The sequence below is a fragment of the Lissotriton helveticus genome, chromosome 2_1, assembly GCF_964261635.1.
Source record: "Lissotriton helveticus chromosome 2_1, aLisHel1.1, whole genome shotgun sequence".
NCBI classification, from domain to species: Eukaryota; Metazoa; Chordata; class Amphibia; order Caudata; family Salamandridae; genus Lissotriton; species Lissotriton helveticus.
In genome coordinates, this window is record NC_136059.1 from 1691329761 (window position 1) to 1691353307 (window position 23547).

At 42.1% G+C, this 23547-nt stretch overlaps 1 protein-coding gene across 1 annotated transcript in view; it reads left to right on the forward strand.

Moving 5' to 3' along the window:
• The window catches only part of SHOC1 (shortage in chiasmata 1), a 1878679-nt gene that overhangs the window by 454752 nt on the left and 1400380 nt on the right, over window positions 1-23547 (forward strand). Inside the window, exon 9 of the mRNA XM_078676649.1 lies at window positions 9333-9443. Within this exon, the coding sequence (XP_078532775.1) occupies window positions 9333-9443 (111 nt within the window). The remainder of the gene's footprint in view (window positions 1-9332; window positions 9444-23547) is intronic.

Below are 23547 nucleotides of genomic sequence, written 5' to 3' on the forward strand. Positions count from 1 at the left end.
TGGTGTTGTTTCTCATGTTTCTAATACAGAATTCACTGTATTGTGGAAATTCTTCACTGCATATTCCAGCTCTATTGTTTATTTGGCTGCAATTGCTTATTTTATATATATATATATATTTATATATATGTCTATAATATATGTGGGGCACATATAATATATTGTTTCCGGGGTCCCGCGCATGGGCGGGAATATTCTAATGCTTATGACTTTGATGAGGATACCCCTGGAAGAGAACTAGGATTACAGGTAAGTAACTAATCCATATTGTCTGTATATGTTTAATTAATGTATTATTATTATATATGTATTATTTATTCATTTTAAACATTATTAGATATGTTTAACTATGTTTATTTTATTTATTAGTGTTATTTCCTTCATTTTACATTTATATTTTTACAGAAAAAAAACAATATTTTTAACATCGATATTTTTAACATCTATATTTTTATTTCGATATTTTTGTACTTACAATGTTATAGGTGGGATGTCAATATTCTTGCCTTCGATATTTCAGCATCGATATTTCTGTAGGTCGATATTTTCTAGGTCGATATTTGGTCAGTGATTCTACCTCTATATTCCAGGTGGTTGTTTTGGGGCCAGGGCCGGACTGGCTACCGGGCAGTTTGGAATGCTGCTGAGCTGGGGGGGTGATTTCGTTCATGGAGACCTGCGTGTGCTACACGAAATTCGTTTTGCATTAATTATTTCGAAGCACACGCAGGTCTCCATGAACGAAATCAGCCCCTACTGCAGTGAAAGCAGCCCCCAGCTTGGCAGCATTCCAAACTGCCCGTTAGTCAGTCCGGCCCTGTTTGGGGCCTCTGCTCGCAGTGATCAGTAGGTCACTCCAGAGGGAGCCCCCGGAGAGCGCCTCCGAACTCCGTCAGGTTGGGGCCTATCTCTCACTGTCGTAGGCCGTGCAGCCCTGCTCCCCCAACTGTCGCTACAAAGGCCTGTTCCGCTCTACCTCCCGAGGCCCACAGCCCCTGGCCCCGCACTCTCCTCGCTGTCTTGGCAGCGTCCAATGCCTAACTCCCTGGGTGCGTGACCTGGCAGGAGCCGAGCAGTGGAGCGAAAGCAGCCCCTTCCCGGAAGACGAGCCGCACCCGACTCTGGTGCCACCACAGCCCCACTGACCCCGCTCTTTCACGTGCAGCGCGGGGCTTAGGCAGATTCCAGCAACCGTCCGTCCAGGCTGGGCCACCGCGCTTAGGGAAATCGCTCTTTTGCCGCCCACCACCGTCGTCTGGTCGGGCTCCTCCACCAATGCTAGCTGGCATTGATAGTCAGGCTGTGCTAGGCCTCGCCTCCTCTCCGGTTCAAATTCATCCAGAGGAAGTCTGCTGGGCCCGATCAGCTCATCATCAAGTGTTACGGGTGCCTCCCAAGCCCCGATGTCCTCCAACTATAATTTGGGGGGCTACCAAGCCTGGGTAACGGCAAATCGGGCAGCGGCGCGGGAACGACAAGGAGAGATGTCTCACTCGGTCACCATGTTGGCCACGCCCCCAATAAGACATTTTGAACAATAACCCCATATAACATCCAAATTGCAGAGAGATCTCCCTTGTCATGACGAAGATTTTCCAGGAATACATGCCAAAGCTGTTTTACTTCGGCAATGGCAGCAAGAGGTCGTCTAATTTCTGTTGGCAAAGGTCTTTTGCAAAGTCATTAACATCCTAAATGAAGGAGTAGACTACCCGAATGTTCTCTTTGTAACCTTCTCCAACCAGGAGATGAATTCCAACCAATTCAGTCTCAACAAATCTTCATACACACACTTGTGTACTCAAACTGCACGTTTGTACATAGGACCTTCTAGTACTGATGATATGGATCAGTACATTTTACTTGTTGTACATAATCATAATAACTATTATAATTATTATCAATGTTTATAATCACATTTACCGTAATTTTTATTTTTATTAATACAATTCACAATATTAAAAATTATGAACACATTTCCATTTGCATCAAGGTATCTTGGGAGTGGAGTGGTAACACACAAAAATCAGAGTTATGACTTGCTATCACATATTCTCCATCTCTATGCATCCATACCTTTCAATACATCATATTAGAACCCATCTACCCAAGTGGTACCAATAACATGGTTGGCTCAAGGCCTCGTTATGATCACCTCACTGCACACGCTTGACTCTGAATATTCTTGGACTTACTCTCCTTCGAGGGAAATTCGTGAGATTCAGATCCCAAGTAATTCATCTCACAGGAGATGTCCATCAGCTTAAATTCTGCCAATTACACCATCTGCACCCCCTACGACTCATACAGGACCTCTTGGCAGTCCTCATCTTCCAACTTCCCCTTATAGGTCTCCGCAAAGAACTATATCTCCACAACATCATTGGTCCAAAGATAGATCTAGGAGAACTTCAAGGAACAAATCTACATATAGGCACTCTAGATTAAGCAGATCCAGATCTTGGCACAGAAGAAGATCACCATCTTGGTCAACCACCACTGGCTCGTCAGTCAGAGGTTATTTACCAACTCTGACAGTTAAACCTCCACCAAAAGTTTCTTCGATTGATGATCTTACTATTAACGAGGTTGTGATAAGAGACTAAAGGTAAATATAGATATACCCATCCAAATGACATCATCTTCTGTAATATTTGAGACTTTACATCCAAGAATGACTGCACAGCTTTTACTTCCTCTGTATCCCAGCGTGTTAGAACCTGCAATGCAATTGTGTCTTACACCTGCATCAGTGGAGTCTGCTCCATCTCGACTTCTCAACAAATATAAGCAACCGGACCAAGACCCGCTCTTCCATAGACGGTTCCTCCTTCAGATTTTCGCATTGTAGCGGCAGAAAAGAAGTTGCACACTGTTGCTCCTTTATCTTCCATACCACCAGATAAAAAAAGTAAGCAAATAGATGATCTTGGAAAAAGGATGTGTGGAACATCAGCATCGACTATGAAGGTTGCCAGTGCTTCCACCTTGTTGGGAAGATATGACAGATCTCCATGGGATTCATTACATAGATTTAGAGAAAAACTCTGGCTGCTCATGGATATTGTTGAGGGATCTGTGTTCATAGAGATCCATGGCTTAGACTCACCAGTCTCAAACCAGAAGCACTACATCGTATTTAGAATCTGCGGTTTTCAGGTAACACACCCTTTGGGTGTTATGCGGAATACAAGAAGACTCGGATGAAAACTGAGATGGACACCTTGAAGGCTGTTGGCCTAGAAATGGCTGAGAAAATATCGTAGGAGGTACAGACCCTACAATAGGAAATATTTTCCTCAGAGGGTTCAAACCCCTCATTATCCTCAGCTACAGATATCAAAACAGTCCTATCACCCTCTAAAACTATCAAGAGGTAGGGAAACACAGCAGTCCGCATCCACTGGAAAACCTCTGGCAAAACAATGAGCCTTACTTCCTCCTTTGCTGTTTCGCTCTCCTGTAGGAAAAAGTATTACCAAGCATCTAGAAGAGTGTTGCTTAATAATATCAGACAAATAGGTCTTGAATGTTGTTCAGAATAATTATTCTCTCCTCTTCAGGTTTCCTTCCCCTTTTATTCCACCATCCATCGCTTTTCCAGAAAGACCTACTGCAAAGGGAAATCAACAAGCTATTGCAGAAGAATGCAGTTGAGGAGGTTTCACATCATCAGAAAGGATTTCGAATGTATTCCCGATATGTTTTGATGCCGAAGAAAGCCCAAACAAAGAATTCAGACCCATACTCGATCTTCGAGTGCTAAACAAATACAAAAAGATGCAGAAGATCAGAATGTTGGCCTTACACCAGATCTATCCTCAACTTCACCAAGGAGACTAGGTGTGTTCAATTGACCTCCAAAACGCCTACTTTCATGTTCCAATAATAGCAAAGCATCAAAATCTCTTAATTTCAAAGTAGGCACAAACTATTGTCAACAGAAAGATCTGCCTTTTGAGCTAAAGTCAGCCCCATAAACATTCTCAAAAAGCATGGGAGTTGTTGCAGTGTATATAAGGAAACAGAAAATCTTTGTCTATCCTTAGCTGTACAGTTGGTTAATAACCCCAAACTTAACCATACCAGCTATTCATATTTCACATGTTCAGAATGTGCAGGCGGATTTCCTCAGCCGAGTATTTCAAGAAAACCACTACTGGGTTATAAACGACAAAGTGTTTCTAGACATTTTTCGAGAGTGGGGCAATCTAAAAATAGATTTTTTCCAGTCGTAAAAACCAAAAAATGCCAAGACTACGCACCCACGTTCTCCCAACCAGTGTTGAAAGGCAATGCCCTTTTGATAGGCTGGTCAGGGAAATTTCTGTATGAATTTCCCCCAGTTCGTCTCATACAGACACTGCTAATCAAATTCTGCAAGTCCAAAACCAGAATGATAATGATAGCACCAGAACAGCTTTATCAGTGGTAGTTCATGGATCTTCTTCACCTGTCAGAGCAAACACACAAGAGATTGACACCCGGACCTGATCTCCTATACAATTTCAGAGGACAGATTCTGCACCCTGACCTTCTTTTAATGAACTTGAGCTCTTGGCTCCAGAATTCCTCCAATATAGCCATCTAGGTCTTCCTCAAGAGTGCATGAACATTGTAAGAAAAGCCAAGCGTCCTTCCACAAGAAAATCATATGCCTTAAAGTACAAGAGATTCTGCATTTGGTGCATCCAAAACAACCACAATTGTTTCTTCTGTCAAGAAGATGTTCTGATAGCTTGGGCCAGATGTGCAAAGGATTTTTCTGCTCGCAAACGGCCTGATTCACACAACAGAGTTGTTTCCAACCATAAAAAAGCATTTTCTGATGTACCAAACACTATTTGCGATTCAATTACCTATTACTGAATTTCAAATAGGGTTTGCGATTCAGTGATAGGAAGGGGCGTGTTTAGGGCTTCCCTTCCTAATACCGAATTGCAGCGTTATGTACGAATGTCTTGTGACTGGGAATGCGGTCACAAAACATTCTCAGTTTTTTTTGCTTAAATTTGTTTATTAAGATTTTCACATTTCCTAGTACAAGTTGTTGTTGCATCATTGACATATCATAACATATAATTACAGATATTTGATTAACAATCTGCTTTTCCAATGTATTTAGTGGTCTTATCATACATCAACACAACTCGGGTAGGGTGACTTACATCTGTCCGGGAGTCATCCTCCAGCTTGACTTGGCATGTTGTAGTATGTCATGTAGCAGCCTGTTGGGCATGTATCCTGGAAGTGTGGGTTGGTGTTTCACCCTCGGCATTACCCATGTAAGTCATCCCTAAAACTGGATTCGGGAATGTATTCCTTGACGGATGATTTAGTTTCGAAACAAATCAGAGGGGGAAAACAAACCTGTGAACTGTGGGGGGAGAACAGGTGTAAGGGGAGAATGGGAGCGATCGGAGGAACAAAATATTCGCAGTTACTACCAACTTCAAGTTGGTGGTAACCCATTTGCAAATGGGAAGGGATCCACAAGGGACCACTTCCCCTTTGTGAATGTGGGCGCCAACATTTTTTAAGAGCAAGCAGTGGTCCCATGGACCACTGCTTATTCTTAAAAAATGAAAAGGTAGCTTTTTATTTTTGAAATGCATCCCTCTTTCCTTTAAGGAAGACAGGCTGCATTACAAAACAAAATATTGCTTTATTTTAAAAGCAATCACAGACCCCAGCAGGCCACCATCCATGTGATTGTAGCCATTCACAATGGGTTGCAAATTGTGACCTGCCTCATGAATATTGATGAGGCAGGTCCATTTGCGACCAATGCGAATCGCTAACACACTGTTGCACATCGCAGTTCGCAATTTCCTAATAGTAAAATGCAAACATTCACTTTTGGGAAATCGCAAACACGCGATTTTGTACAAATGGCCCCATATCTTCTTCTTCTAGCAAGATCTGACTTACAGTTTTCTTCTAATAAAGTTCCCCTTGCAGCTATAAATGCTTATAGGAAGTCTCCATCACAAACTTCCTTTTTTAAAATACCTGTGATTAAAGATTTCCTAGAAGGCCTTAAAACAACTTTTCCACCAGTTTAATCCATTTTTCCTGCTTGGGAACTTAACATCATTCTTTCTAAATGAATGCCCCCCCTTTGAACCTATACACAAAGTCACTGTATAACATCTTGCATGAAAAGCAACTTTCGTAGTTGCTATTACCTCTGTGCGTAGAGTTAGTGAAATACAGGCTCTATGCAACACTGAACTATTTATGGTATTCCATAGCAATATAGTAGTTTTGAGAACACAGCCCAGTTTTCTCCCTAAGATGGTTTCGGATTTCCATATTAACAATTTATTTCCTTATCCATTTTACTCCTTAATCATTCTACACCAGCAGAAAAGTCCTTGCATTCTCTGAATGTTAAGGCAGTCCTGAAATTTTATTCACACAAAACCAAGGCTATACGATGGTCAGACTGTCTTTTCATAAACTATGGTCTAACTTGTCCTGACTTGCCTTCTTCTAAGCAATCTAATTCTAGATGGATTGTATCATGTATTATTCAAAGTCATAAGCAACCCTCCCATCTCTCCAGACAGGAACTATTACAGCTTTCAACAATTGCTTCACCCAGGATTCCTAATTGCCATCAAAATGACCTGACCTAACTGTCACCTGTGAGACATGATGGGATACATGGGGATATTGTGAGGTTCTCAAAGGAACAGTGTCAGTTTTCTATTCTATGATTTGCACTGCAGCCTATTGGCTAGCATTACCTCATATTCCCTTTCTTTTTCCTTTTAAAAAGGTTTGTGAAAGATTTTCTATGCTCACCTTTTTTATAGGGACGCATGTCTATACAATTGGCTTCTTTTTAAAATGAAATGTATCCATTTTTAGCCTTCTTTAGGCTGCAAACAGATATACATGAAGTACTATGATAGCCCCGGGCAGCAAACTCCGCTCCGCCAGCAGAGTTTGCAGAGTTTTGCCAACTCCACGCTCGATTGGGAATGCGGACTTCAGGCAAATCTCCGACTCTTTGGCGGAGCGGAGTTAGCCCCTGCACCGCACCCAAACTGGAAAAAAAAACACTTCCCTGCTCTCTGGCTTCTCTGGGCTGCCCTCCTCCTCCCCGTGGTCTCTCCTCCTCGCTGCCGTCCTTGCTGCAAAACCCTATGTTGTATGTCTTTCGTGGACTGTGCAGTTGCAGCCCGATCCTCCCATGGTCCTTAGTACAGATGCCTGTGCTTTCGGGTGGAGGGCCACGTTGGGAGACAGCTCTTTGCATGGTCATTTGTCTCTGCAGGAGGGTTGGCTTTCCTCCAATTGGAGGGAGCTGATGGCAGTCTACAGGGTGATCATGGGTTTCCGTCTTCACTCGTTGGGGCGTAATGTAGTGGACAGGTCTGACAACATGGTGACGGTGGCTTACCTGAATCGTCAGGGTGCCTAGGTGATTCCCTGCTTCCCTTCTCCCCTGAGGTCGGCTCCCTTGTTGTCTCTCCCATGACTGTGGCTGTCGGTGTGGAAGATGAGAGGCAGGGTGGCAGTGCAAGGGGCTCCCCCGAGCATCTATCATTGGCCATCAGTCTCTTAGGCCTTCTACCCTCAAATCCTATGAGAGGCACCGGGGGAACTTGCAGCGTTGGTATGGTTCTCTTCAGTTGTCACCCCTGGAGTGTTCCCTGATGGATGTGTTGCAGTTTCTTTGGGAGGGTTTCGAGAAACTTTTGGCTGTTTCGATCTTGCAGGCCCAGTGGCCTGCGATTAAGGTGTTTCGGTCCCCTTGGGGGAATTTGACAGATGTGAACGATTTGGTCTTGTGGTCGCTGACGGGTTTTTCTTTGTCTCGTCCATTGGTGAGGCCTCTGTTCCCATTGTGGGACCTGTCTCTTGTATTGCAGGCTTTGCTTGCAGCTCCCCATGAGCCGTTGGACTTGGTGTACATCAAGTTTGTCACTTGAAGGTTGTTTTCCTGGTGACCATTACTTCCGCCAGGCTTCTAGGTGAATTGGGGGCTCTGATGGAGAGGTAGCCCTTCATGTCTTTTTTGGAGGATGGGGTTGTCTTACATTTGGATTCATCTTTTATGCTCAAGGTGGCCTCCCAGTTCCATCATTCCCAGGAAGTGATTTTGTTTGTTTTGCAGGTGGAGCCGCAGTCTGGGGGTAAATCTTCCTTGGTCTTTGCTCTATGTCAGGAGGGCCTTGCATATCTATCTGGATTGTACCATTCCATTTTAGAAGTCAGACTCCCTGTTTGTTTCCTTTGGGGTCTCCTCCAGGGGTGGAAAGGCCTCTTCTTTGTCCATTGGTCATTGGCTGAAGCAGGTTGAGTTGACTTACTCTCTTTTGTCGTCTCAGCCTTCTGCCGAGGCGCATTTGTGTTCTACTCGGGGATGGCAGCTTTCTGGGCCGAATTACGGGGAGAGGGGGTTTCCCTGTCTGAGATTTGTAGGGCCGCTACTTGGGCACCGTCTAATAAATTTGCACGCCATTATAGGATCTAGAATTTGCTGTGTGATGATACTAATTTTGGATTGGGGTGTTGCTGGCTGTGACCTCTTGAATTCCTGCATTCCTGACTTTCTGTTCTAATAAATCACTTGGGTGGTCGTTGTGTCCTTGTGTTTATGTCGATATGAATGCTGGTGTGTTGCTTGGGTATTCTCATTATGTAATGAGTGGGACGAGGACGGGAGGGACAGCGTGGTAGTACACTTTTACATACCGTTAATCTTCATTACTCCTGGTTCTGTTTTCCTCGTCCCATTCATTACTCCCCTCCCTGACGGCCAGCCTTCATATTGGGGCTTCTAGTTCAGAAGGAATGCTGGGTAATTACACCTATTTACTCCCAGTGTGAGGGGTTGGGGTAGGGATCCAGCGTTCCTTTTGTTCTTTTTTTCTGTCTGTGAGACAAGACTATCTCATTATGTAATGAATGAGATGAGGACAATGGACCCAGGATTAATGACGATTACCGGTAAGCAATAGGGCATCTACTCACACCAAAGGCAGGAAAATCAAGCAATCAGGAGTGAGAAAAGAATATCTCATTAAGCAAGCAAGTTGCACGGAGAGTCAGAACTAGGGATGTGTCAAATTTGTGTAATTTTCTCTTGGGTAATTACGCTAAATTGTGGGGAAATTATGTATCATTATGCAAAATGCAAATATGATATCTTGTGCTAAAAAAATAGTACAAAAAACAGCAAACAAAAGATCCTCCCATTCTGGTCATTCATGTTGCTCACAATACACAAATGAAAATATCTATTTCTTGAAAATGTACCTTAGTTGCTGGAATTTCCACCTGTTTCTTAATATTGTTTTGTCTGTGTTGTTTTTTAGAATTGGTAACAAGACGCAGTGCTGATTTGGAAATTTCTTTTTACTGCCCTACAACTAAAATCATTGATACTAATGAAGCTGCCACAAGTGATGTGAAAGAGAGCCATAGAGGTAAGGCTGACTTGGGCTTTAAGTTGCCATGCTATTCTACTTGTTATTAAGTAATATACATTTGAGGATCTTAAATTGGTGAAATGGTATGCACAGTTTTTTAATGTATTCATTTCTTTAAAAGCTATGTTTAACATGTTAGTATGTTTTTAAAATATTTACATTATGTTGTTACGATTAAGGGAATTGTTTTCCTACATATAAATATGCACACTTTTTACATACTATTTAAAGGTATGGTTAAATTATTTTGCTCAAGACCTAGGGCTGGCTCAAAAACCATGTGCAGACACAATACAGGACAGAAGTTGATCAATTTTTTGATGGGTTTCAAGGGATCACAAAAGCGGTTTGCGCTCATGCTAATTGTTATCAGTATAAGGTGGCACCAGTATTCCAACTTGTTGGTTCTTCTCCTACTCTGTGCTGCTTGTGAATATTACAACAGAATCTGAGAGACATGAAAAAGAACTCTTGTAATTAAAGACGAACGACAAAATTTATTATGGGAGTTGTTAGCCACTCCTGTCATACACTGTGCTACTTCTGAGAAATTTAATTAATCTCCATGTGTGCCTTGATGCTTGCATGTCAATACAAAAATGCATATGTTCATGTGTGCCTTAACGCGTGTTGCTACATTTTACTGATCAATTGCGATTTCGTTTTCGCACCTGTTTGAAGACCACTAAAGCCTTATTGTCATTGCAAACTTGAACGCTCTTTAAGTATGTTTTTATTTTTCTATTCCATGTTGTACACTGCACATTACTGCTAAACCATTCTAGCAAAGCGATTTTGGAAATTAGTAGCGTTAGCTCCTGTTGTAGTTAGTTTATTATTTCACCAAGGTCTCATCGTATTCTTCCCACTAGAAGATCCTGGCACCTGCTTGTTAATACTTATGTCTAAATGTTTCCTACCTATCACATTCTCTTCCTTCCATTCCCTTGTATTGAGACTTAGGGCCTCATTAGGATGACGGGCGGACTTTGCCCGCCCGTCATCCCATCGTAAATCGGGACCGGCCGCCATAAGGGCGGGGGTCCCAGGGGTGCTATTAGGATGTGCCCGCCACAGTGGCGGGCACATCCTGTATTTTCAGCATTGTGGCGGGCGGTGATCCGCCCACCACAATGCTGAAAGTGCACTTTTAGATTGTCATTTACAAAGCGGCAGGCACTATGCGGTGCCTGCCGCTTTGTAAATGACAATGAAGGGGGGTACCACAGGTACCCCCCATGTGCACCCCCCACCTGTACTTCACTCTTGGGGCCCGCAGGGGGCCCCCAGAGTGAAGACCGCATGCCTTTCCATGGCGGTATCGCCGCCGCGGAAAGGCACTGAAAACCAGACATCATAATATGGCTGGCGGTGTCTATTAGACACCGCCACCATATTATTCCTTTTCCGCCCCGTCTGCAAGGCGACCGGGGCGGAAAAGCGGCGGACGGTCTTTCCGTCCGCCGTGGTCCCCCCCGCCATCCTAGTATGGCGGGGGAAATCTGGTTGTTATATCGTGCGGATTGCCTCCGCCAGGCTGGCGGTGGCTACCGCCAACCTGGCGGAGGCAATCCGGCCGATATCATAATGGACCCCAAAGTGTTTAGATGTTGCACCACAATGTATGGATTTTAGAATTACACACTCTGACTGTTCAAGGACGAAGCTCTAGTCCGTTGAAATGGCAAATGTCTTTCTGATTTTTAATGCTTTGCTGGATGTTTCTGGTATGTATTATGTGAGAGGATTTTTTAATTCTTTTTCTCTTGTTTTGAGGCAGTAGCCATTTAACAGAAGGTGAAGGCTATTTCACCAGTATTGGACCTTTCATAGATTCACATGCTTGAATCATTCCCCCTCATCGAAGTGGGAGTCCCACGGTATTATATCAAAGCAAATATATTAGTAGCATAGGCTAAGATGGCACTAGGCCATGAATTTAATAGCCTCTCTATGCCTTTTTTAAAAAAGGACCAAACTTAGACACCAGCCAATCAGGCGACAGCACCCTCTAGAACCTTCCCTACTGAGGCTAGTTCCCTGATTGTCGTGTGAAGGGAGTCTACCTGAGCTCTGCCCAGTTATTTCTTCTGGTTTTAGGAAACCTCTATCAGGTCAGATATATATTACTTTCTGTATCCCATGGGATTTTCTGCACATGTCAGACCATTCAAAAAAGGGATTATTCAGGTCATGTAACACCTGTGGCAAAAAAGAGACTTTACATTGATGAGCCTCATAAGAAGAGCATTTATTGCCTCTATCCTGACCACACAGTCAAAGGCTGTAAGATATGTTGCACTTTCTCACAGAAGACCCTCAAGGACAGAGAGGGAAGACGTTTATTGTGGTTGCAGAGGCTTATCTAAAGACAATCAAAAGGCCCTTAAAAAATCTCACCATGAAACACCTGGTCATTCCAGGAAATATCAGGAAAAATCTCACCACAGATCTTTTTCAAAGGTTCCTCCTTTGCCTTCTACACCATCTGAGAAACCTGAACTCGGGAAAAGGTCTTCTAAATCCCTCCCGTTAATGATAGGATCTTCTCAGGCTGACAAAAGAAGGAGCTCTACATTTTTTTCTCCATCGACGATGACACCGTTGACGATGCTAACATCTACATTCACTACAGTGTCATCACCTTTAATAATATCATCGTCTCTGTCAGTGTTGATGACCATTGTTACCTGTAGACTGGTATCGTTGACAGCTTCTAAGTCTCCAACCCTCGTCGACGAAGCATTCTTCTAAGCGCTTGTTGACTTCTTTGTCGACGGCTAAGGATTCTGCACCATCGCCCAAGACATCATTGTCGACGTATTTCCAGAAGGAACCTCTGTCGACGGAACATTCATCAACGACTTTACAGTCGACGACATTGTCGACAACACCGACAGCCTCGTTGACAATACTTCCATCAGAAAATCTGGTTTTGGCTGCGTAAATATTAAAATCCTCGTCAATGAGGGAGTTATCATCGACGGAGGCCCTCGATCTGTCTTCCGCGGCACCGTTAACTCCTCTGGTGCATGTGTCACATCTATCCTACTCTGAAAGGCCTAAAACTGATGTACATCTACCAGTTCACATGTCTCCAATCAAGGTGTTGCCTTTCCCTCCAGCTATCCTATTGGAGGAAGAATTTGATGAAGAAAGTATTTTTAGAGCAGCTCATAGCCCTTCAGAATTGAATGTAAAATGCCAAGACTTCGATGACGAGGAATATTATGAGGAGGAATACCAACATTTATTCCTCAAGAGCACTCAATACAAATGGCCTTGGACTTGGTAACCAATCTACAAGGAATGCAGCAGAACGAGTATAAATGGTGTCTGGAACCTGTTTCCTCTACTCCTGCTCCTCGACTTCCATCTTCAGCTCAGTCTGCACAAACAACATCACCTCCTAGACTGTGCACTTTGCAAATTCCTGGAACCCTCTATCTTCATTACCTCTGGTGGAACCCCAGACACATGACCATGATGTGTCCGACGAGGATCAAGAGAAGAAGAAGAGGGAGAGATAATGGATTATGCTTCCACTATCAACGAGTGGGATGATTACTTAATACCCAAGCCATCTCCTCCGAGTGCTCCGCCTGTGGATTCTCCTCCGGATGATATTGGAGGTTTTCATAATATCATGAAAAGGGCGGCAAGACACTTTCAGTTGCCCTTCTCGACCAAGCAGATAGACTGCTTTCTTTATGATTTCAAGGAACCAATTAAAAAATGAATAAGGGCCATCCCTTTATAGATTTTATTTGGCTAGAAGGGGTACGTATAATGAAGAGCTCAGCCACAGTCACAGATGTTATGCCCAGGTTGGATAAAAAGTACAAGGCACCGGATGATGCCCCTGCATACTTCATTGGACAACTAAGGCCAGATTCGGTCATTAGCCAAGCAACTTGAAGATGCTCTAGGAACCCTGCTACCCCTATCACAACATAACCAGATAGGGAAGGATGTAGACTGAAAACGATTGGCAAACGTTTCCCTATCATGGCTCCATTGACAGATAAAGTAGTAAATTATCTGGCAATTTTAGGAAGATTGGTCAGGCAAATGTGGGCGGATATGGCACAGTTCATCGATCTTCTACTAGAGGATTGTTAAGCCCGATGCCAGAAATATTCTCCTTGAGAGAGAGAGAGCTTCTTCGGAGATAATAGACTATGCTGTCGATATAGCTTCTACAGGATTCCATCAGCTTGCTGGAGCAGCTGTTCTGCGCAGGCAAGGTTTGTTGATAGCGACAACATTTAGACCGCAAGCCCCAGACGAAAATCCTGGACATGCCTTATGATGGAGAAGCGTTATTCAGAAAACATATCGATGAAGTGCTACAGTCCATTAAGGTGGATACTGATACCGCAAAGGCCTTAGGAACATTACAATTTTGAAAGCAACCCTTTCGAGGAGCTAGAGGGAGAAGTACTTATTCCTTCAGAGAAGGATTCCAGAGCTATAGGCAACAGTACCAGCCTTATCAAGGTCAATATAGGCCACAATATAGGGAACAGTGCAGGCAGTCACCAGCAGCGGCTTACAACCAATCACCCAGAGGAAAGCAGCCCAACAGGGGGAGATATGTCAACAAAAAGCCATGATCTTTACTGTTGGCTACCTTCCCCAAATCCACACAGTTAGGAGGAGGCATTTCTCATTACACCCATCAGTGGTCCAGTATAACAACAGACAAGTGGGTCCTCAACCTCATACATCAAGGGCATACCCTGAAATTTGTCACCAAACCCCTGAATGTGCCTCCAAAAGGTTGTTTACTCCCTATCTGAAAAAAACTATTGAAGGAAGTTGCTATCATGTTGCAAAAAGAGGAGATAGAGAAGGTTCCAAAGCTTCAACGGGGTAGAGGCTTCTATTCCCGGTTCTTTCTGATCAGGAAAAAGTTAGAAGACTGGCACCCAGTTTTAGATCTTCGAAAGTTAAACAAACACCTGAAAAAACAGTCATTTCGATTGGTCACCCTACAGGATATCTTAAACTTTCTCATCCATGGGGTCTACATGACAGCTTTGGACCTTCAAGACGCATACTTTCATATCCCAATTCATTGCAGCCACCGGAGGTTTCTCCGTTTTAAGGTAGCCAGCACACACTTTCAGTTCAAAGTGCTCCCCTTTGGACTATGTTAAGCTCCAAGAATATTCACCATGTGCATGGCCCCAGTGGCAGCACGTGTGAGATTAAATGGAGTGCAGGTTTTTCCGTACTTGGACGATTGGCTCATAAAAACTCCATCATTCCATCAAACCAAAGTAGATACCCCACAATGCCTGTCATTATTCAAATAGTTGGGTATTAAACTAAACCTACAGAAATCAACTCTCGAACTGACAATATCATTAATGTTTCTGGGAGCAGTCTTAAATACCCAGTCACACAAGGAATCAAGACAGAAAAGTCGAGGTAATGCACTAACACACCTAATATCCAATGTGGTTGGGCAAATTATAAAACTACATGTGGTGCAACTAACCCGGAGTACAACCCTTCTTTGCTCCAATTTGAAAACAAGTTTTCAAAATAACATATCACTTTAGTGGTCCAGCACACACAGAACTGTAAACAACAAGTCAAAATTACTGGGAATTCGGTATAAATTTGTCACTATGGGGTAGATTACGATGGCGGTGAATCCGCATCCTCCGTGCCGGTGGAAGCCACCACCGGCCCAGAGGATGCGGATTCACCGCCGCGGCATAGAAAACACCCACCGCCAGATTATGATGGTGGTGGGATCAGCGGCGGACAGCAGGTCCGTCCGCCGCTGATCCGCAGGGTGTGGACCGCAATATGGTGGCGGTGTCTGCAAGACACCGCCAGCCACATTAGGATGGGTGCGGAAACAATAAGAGTGCTCCCAGCGGACTCCCCCTACACAGCGGAGCCGCGGGATGGATCTATGAAGAGTAAGGGACTGTTAAAGGGCACGTAAGTACTGCATAGCCTTTTCAGGGACCTGACAATTTTTTCACTTTCATTAGCCAACTTTGCCTCGATGGTAAAGGACTTTTTCCTCTTCTTTCATTAGTACCCAGTGGCAACGTCCTTTCCACCCGTTCTTGAGGCTCATGGGGCATTGTCTCTCATTTACATAAGCATGTATCAACCAAACTTTACACTATTTGCAAACTTTTCCTCCCATTTGATCACTACAATGGACTTTATGATAGACTGTGTTTTCTATTTTTTGTTTGTTGGTCTTGTTTGTCTCCTTTTTTTCCCCACAGGTTACAGCACCTCTCTTGATAACGATTATAGCTAAATAACACTATAGCCACATTGTATCTAACTGCTTATTTTCGCAGGGACTATGTGTTTGCATATTGAGGATGCGCAGCTATCATATAACTGTTTTTCTCTTTTACAGACATTGATTAAGGCATACCATTGGGTATTGTGGAAAATGCTTGATTAATTGCATTTTCTTCTCACATGTCACATTATTATAGATCACAATTTTGAGTAGCATAGTGTATATAGGAGGGATCTTTGTTTTTATCCTGACAAAGAAGCCTTGATGCGTCGAAACATGTTGACTCATTAGGAGTATCCACACATTTCGCAGGACATCTCCCAACCACGCTTTTATCAGCACCAGCCTCCCTTGACCTATTAAAGTGTAGATGTCTACGAGGCCAGGTCCTTTTTAAACTCACTCTCTTGCATTCACCTCTGACTTTCCCTCTCACTACTCTTGCACCACACATAGCATTACATTATTAATGCTCCCGCGTAATCGCAGGTCGCAGTACGCCCTGTCCCTCAGCGGGGCGGTAAGACCCCTAAGATGAAGCTTGACACCAAGGGCCTTATTGGTGTGTGAGGCGTATTTAAGCAAACACAGCGTGCGCCCAACTATTGTAGGGTACGCACTTTCCATTACACAGTGATTAAGATAAATGACTTAGAGCCAGATGTAGGTAATTTTTAAATAACAATTACAGAATCTGTAAGATTCGGTATTTACCGATTCGGTAAATACCGAATCGGTATTTCCCATTGATTCCTATGGGCGTTGAAGCCCATAGGAATCAATGGGAAATACAGATTCGGTATTTACCGAATCGGTAAATACCGAATCCTGGCAGGCGGAACGGGGTGTCACTTTGACACCCTGTAGCACCCCAATTGTAGGCTTGTGTGCCATGTGGCACACATACATGCCCTAAGGGCATGTCTATGTGTCACATGGCATAGGTGTACATGCACAGATGTGCATGTACACTGGAAATCGGTATTTTACCACCCAATAGGATTGGGTGGTAAATACCGACTCCTAAAGGGCCTGTGGCACTCTTTGAAGTGCCACCTACATCTTGATTTACAGAATCGGTAAATTTACCGATTCGGTAATGTACCGATTCTGTATATTTAACGAATCGGTAAATATACAGATTCTGTAAATAAGATGCCCCCCTACATGCCAAATCAAAAATACCGGTCGGTAACGGCCGAATTCGGCCGTTACCGACCGGTAAATGGCGACCGACATCTGGGCCATAACCCCCTTTTAGAGGTGGATTCGTTTTGTTTATACAAACAGTAAACTCGTAGCACAATCCTAGTGATTGTTTAAATTAATGATTAGGCAGAGAGCCTAGCAGAGCATAGCTGTACAATTCTCCAATATCGACTCAGTATATTAACCAGACCGGGGTAAAGTTGAATCATTCACCCAGATGGATCCTAAAATATGTCCGATAGCATCAATGTATACAAAGTGAGTGGCTATCAATGTCCACAGGAGTAATCACTTTTTGCAGTCCACATACGTTTGTGCCGTGATGTCTCATAGCTAATGTTAAGTAAACAATACTGACGGTATTTGTGAGTGTACTTGACGATAAGGACCCACTGCCATATCATATAGTACACTTAAATCCTCACATCTATGATTTAAATTTACAGGAAAGGCAAGAGACCAATAGTCGGGGCCATCTACAACAAAGGGCTTTGATTGCATAGTTGTTATTGGTGACAGAAGGCCTCTATATGTTAGTCATTTTTCCATGCAGAATATTTTCCATGTTGCTTCTTTTCTTTTTCTGAAGGTACCAAGTAATTTTCGGAATAGACTCTTGCATTGATTGCATTACCAAGGATGAACGTTTAATGGGTGACAATCATCTGCATTTAAAAATTGACAGAAGCATTGAGGTCCGACATTTGGATGTATGTATGAATGGTATGTGTATCACTTTTCTGTAATACAATCAAATTAAAAACATTCAACATATATATATATATATATATATATATATATATATATATATATATATATTTTCACTGAAAAAAACATAGGTTATAGACCATATATAGTTAGGAATTAGCATTTACAAAACCTTATTTTACTCACACAAAACCATTGAAATTCCATATATAGTTAGTTGCACTAACTATATATCGCGCACTCGCAATCCACTGCTGATCATGTCACATATTACATCATTCATGACATGGTCAGTGACATCATTGATGACATCACTGATGACATCTCAAATGACATCACTGATGACATCACTGATGACATCTCAAATGACATCACTGATGACATCACTGATGACATCTCATTTGACATTACTGATCACATCACTGATGACATCATTCATGTGATAATACGATGAACCTCTTCAGACTCTAATATAACCTTAGATACACTCAGTGTAAACAGACACTCACAGACTGTCACTCATCCATGAAGTTACACACACACCTAGTCAGTCATGCAAAGAATCAATCACACCTCCATTTTCTCAACTATACAGTTATACACACCTTACTTATTCAAACACATACTAACACATATTTACTCTCTTATACAATCCCGGATACAAGTTCACAATGATCCATACAGCCACTCACACATTCACTGGCTCTTATGCACAGTTATTTATATATGTCAACTCTCACATGTACTGTGTTTTACATATGTACTTACTTTGACATGTAGCACTGAGATTTCCATTCACTCACCAATACACTCATGCACACAGTCAACCGCCCATACAGCTGTTTCCACATGCACTTTTGAACCCATACATCTAGTGAATCAACTGCTCACACATCTATGCACAGAGCCATACACCTCCCAGACACCCACACACACACTCAGTCTCCCATACAAATACATGGGCAACCAATCAATAACCCATATAGTTACTCATATAGCTACTGATCAACACATGCAGCAGTTTACAGAACAACAGATATAATGATGCACAAATTAAGACAGTTTAGTCACTAACCCATGCACTCAGTGAGACACATTTAATCACTCACTCATACAGTCAGTCATGCACCTATTAAATCCTTCATCCAGACACTTATAAATCCACTCATTCTTCAATATGTAAGACATATTTTAACTTTACAGAAACATACAGTCACTGGATGTTGTCATCATTGATGTCATTTGAGATGTCATCAGTGATGTCATCAGTGATGTCATTTGAGATGTCATCAGTGATGTCATCAGTGATGTCACTGACCATGTCATGAATGATGTAATATGTGACATGATCAGCAGTGGATTGCGGGTGCGCGATATATAGTTAGTGCAACTAACTATATATGGAATTTCAATGGTTTTGTGTGAGTAAAATAAGGTTTTGTAAATGCTAATTCCTAACTATATATGGTCTATAACCTATGGTTTTTTCAGTGAATTTTCAAGGTTTTGTAAATGCTAATTCCTAACTATATATGGTCTATAACCTATGGTTTTTTCAGTGAATTTCAATGGTTTTGTAAATGCTAATTCCTTACTATATATGGTCTATAACCTATGTTTTTTTCAGTGAATTTTCAAGGTTTTGTAAATGCTAATTCCTAACTATATATGGTCTATAACCTATGGTTTTTTCAGTGAATTTTCAAGGTTTTGTAAATGCTAATTCCTAACTATATATGGTCTATAACCTATGGTTTTTTCAGTGAATTTCATAGGTTTTTTAATAGCAAATATCTATATGTATGAAAGTAATAATTTTTATTAGAAATGTTAAAATGTGTAAATATTTTTTTTTTATTATGTGCCCCGGTACGCGCCCGGGGCGCTCCCGGGGCACGTACCGGTGAACGTACCGGGGAGCGTTCCGTGAGCGCTGCTCCCGCGAACGAAAACAACATGATGACGTTTCGCGTAGTCGCGTGATGTGCCGCGTAAACGTGACGCATCGCGTAACCGCGTGATGCGTTTCTTCGGCGCGCTCCGTAAACGTACCCGGAAGCGCTCCGTGGCGCGACCCAGAGCGCGAAACGTAAGCGCGCCGGGGCACGTAGCGTAAGCGCGTCGGGACATGTGACCTGAAAATAACACTTTTCATTGGTTCTCAACTTTTTTTTTCTACAAATGATGAAAGCCCCCTCCTCTTTTCCTCATTCTTACTTTTTTCTTTGAGAAAGCAAGAGCTATCTGTGAGACATGGCTTCAGTAGTAGCTGCAGCTAGTGCACCCCCACCACCACCACCACCACCCAGAAAGGAAGGTCCACCACCACAGATCCTTCCAGGAGTTGAAGAAGAGGAGGAAGATGATGAGGACCAACACACCATAACATACTTGCCTGAAGAACCAAGAAAAAGCCATGTCAAAGTTCATTATATATGGCAGTATTTTTCCATTCCTGCTGGGCAAAAAAAAGTGAATGCCCCGAAGGTGACATGCCTAATTTGCAAAGAGGTCATGTCCAGGGGCAACCCAAATAAAAAATATTTATTTGGGAACTACACAATGATCCGCCACATGCAGAGGTGGCACCCTAACAATCTGGCACAAGCTGAGGTACGGGATCTGGCTCAGAAAAAAAGAGACAATCAGGCCAGCACCTCCTCAGGTGAATCTTCATTTACAGCACCAGAAGGGCGCGAAACAGTACCAAATATACAAGAAAGATTTGGTGTAATAAAAATGGTCTGCATTTTTTGCGGAAAGACCCTCTGCTACGGGGAACTAAGCATTCACCTTATTAATGCTTCCATCGACAACCACAACTGCAGCAAGAGAAGAAAGCAGTAGTTTTTTTTTTTTTTTTTTTTCTCCTCTCGAGCCACTGTTAATTCCCAGTTTTTTGTTTCTTGTTTTTTGTTGAGCCCTTTATAATGGCTGTTTTTCGTTGTTTCCCCCCCAAAAAACCAAAAAAAACATAAAATTGTTCCCAAAAAAAAAAAAAAAAATGTTCAGAAAAATTAAAAAAATATATAAAACAACAAAAACATTAAAAAAAAGTTCTTTTCAGAACTACCTCCCATTTTAAAAAAATTACAAAAATTTTAAGCACTCTTGACTTCATTTTTCTCATTGGTGCGCTTCCCGGTGCGCGTACCGGAGAGCGCCCCGTTAGCGCAATAAACAAAAAAAAAAAAACAAGAGAAGGAGAGCAAAATAAGAAGAAAAATAGTAAAGGATGTGGAATGAGAGGTAGGGATAGAACCGGACTAAAAGAACAATCCTGAGGAAAAGTGTTAAAAAAACAGTGAGCAAAAGTAAATAGGAATAAAACAAGATGTATGATAGTGACTAAGGTTAAAACATGTGGAATAACAGAGAGAAAAAACAGAAAGCAGAAAAGAAGAAGTGACAGAAAAGGAATGATTGAAACAGCAAAGAAATGTAAATAACATAGGGGCATATTATCAACATAGGTGATAAAATTATCGCTGCTTTTATCGGCAGAAATCTGCCGCTAAAGCCGCTTTTGCGGCAGAAAACTGCCGCTAAAGCCGCTTTTGCGGCAGTTTTCTGCCGATAATGACTGCTTTTATCGGCAGAAATCTGCCGCTAAAGCCGCTTTTGCGGCAGTTTTCTGCCGATAAAAGCAGCGATAATTTTATTGCCTGTGTTGATAATATGCCCCTTAGTGTGCTTGAACTACAGGGAGAAAGCATAATGAACTATTAGTGAAAGAGTGATCAGTCAGAGACAGTGAGAGTAATAGAGACGGAGTGAGTGAACAGGAGTGAGGAACTATGAGAACAGAGGGACTGAGAAAAGGACTGGAAGGAGTAGAGTAAGTAAGTAATAGAGAAAGGAATGAGAGAAGTAGCAAAGGCAGGAAACTGAGGGTTAAAGAAATGAAGCAGTGGAACTAATAGAAGTTAAATGTGATAGAAATGTAATGAAAAGAGTACAAAACATTTACCTTATAATTGTCATTAACTTAGTCACTTGTTATTTTTATACTTTCAATCTGTGAAAGAAAGAACAAAAATTTGAAAAATATTAAAACATGTATTTAAAAATTAGAAAAGACAAGGGAAAAGATTGAAGGACAAACAGTTTTTCAACAACTTTGACACTTACAGAAGCCTCTGCTTCTCCATGCCCCCTACACAGTCCTAAATATATACATTTTAAACTAACAGTATCTTGTTGCAGATGAAGTGAGGCCTATCTTGCAACATGGTGCATCTTTTGCATCACTGCTGCATCACATAAGTGATGCAACAGCGGCACAAAAGAGGCGCATGACCATCATAAATCTGCCCCTAACATTTTAAATGATTGATTCAGGATGCCGATAAGGTGTGGCCTATCCAGGGGTTTGTTTGAGATGAGGCCTACTCAGAGTTACAGATGAAATTTAGACTTGTTGAAGAGTACAGAGGAGATAATACATATCCATGCATACCAATGAAGTGAGTCATGTCCACTGCACTCTTTAACAAAGGCCAGACCTCCTCTGTCTCCCTGGACAGGCCTAAACCTGATCTGCACAATGTGATTCGTAATGTTAGGAAACACAGGTGATGTAATTGAAAAACGTGCAATTTCTTTTGCTCATTTCACAATCACATCACTTGTGTTTCCTTTGCTTAGGTATCTCATTGTGCAGGTGTAGTCCAGCATATGAAAGAGTACGCAGAAGTGCAGCACTGCATGCAACAACTTTGACACTTACTGAAGCCTCAGCTTCTGCATGCCCCCTACACAGTCCTAATTATATACATTTTAAACTGACGGTATCTTGTTGGAGATGAAGTGAGGCCTATCTTGCAACATGGTGCATCTTTTACACTGCTGCTGCGTCACAAAAGTGACGGAACAGCGGCGCAAAAGAGGCGCACGGCCATCATAAATCTGCCCTTAACATTTTAAATGATTGTTTCTAGATGCTGATAAGGTGTGGTCTATCCACAGATTTGTTTCAGGAGAGTCCTACTCAGGGTTGCAGATGAAATTTAGGCTTGTTGAAGAGTACAGAGGAGATAATACATGTGCAGGCCTACCAACGAAGTGAGTCATGTCCACTGCACTCTTGAACAAATGTCAGACCTCCTCTGTCTCCTGGAACAGGCCTAAACCTCATCTACACAATGTGATGCGTAATGTTAGGAAACACAGGTAATGTAATTGAAAAACGTGCAATTTTTTTTGCTCATTCCACAAACACATCACCTGTGTTTCCTTTGCTTAGGTATCTCATTGTGCAGATGTAGTCTATCATATGAAAGACTACGCAGAATGTGAGCACTGTATGCAACAACTTTGACACTTACAGAACCCTCAGCTTCTCCATGCCTCCTACACAGTTCTAAATGTATATCATAAATACAAAAAGTACAGAATTAATTATACATGTTAAATGGTTTATTTTTGCTGTTCTCAGAATTTATCAAATTTCACTAAAAACAGTGACTTGAAGGTATTCATCATATAACAGCGGGGAAAAAAACCCACAATCAAAATGATTGTGTTTAAAAAACCCATATAACATAACCAATCAAAAATCAGAACTCCTTAAAATTAACTTACTTTCCATGACGTCGAAGGATATCCTATGAACAGCTTACACTCTGTTGTGCTGTTATTATTTTCAGCCCGCCACTTTCTGAAAGAAAAGCTCCATAGTTTTGACAAATATGTTACATACAATAAATGACTTCTCGCTCTCTCCAACACTTTTCCACAAGGCCAAATCGTGTAAGAGCCATTTATAACTCTTGGAATTCTTCTAAGCAAATCCCGTCATTTTCTTTTTCCGCAACTTTCAGAAAGAAAACGTTCAAGATCACTTTCACAATCCTGTACTAGTAATATCTTACCCTTCTTGCTCACTCATGTTCCACA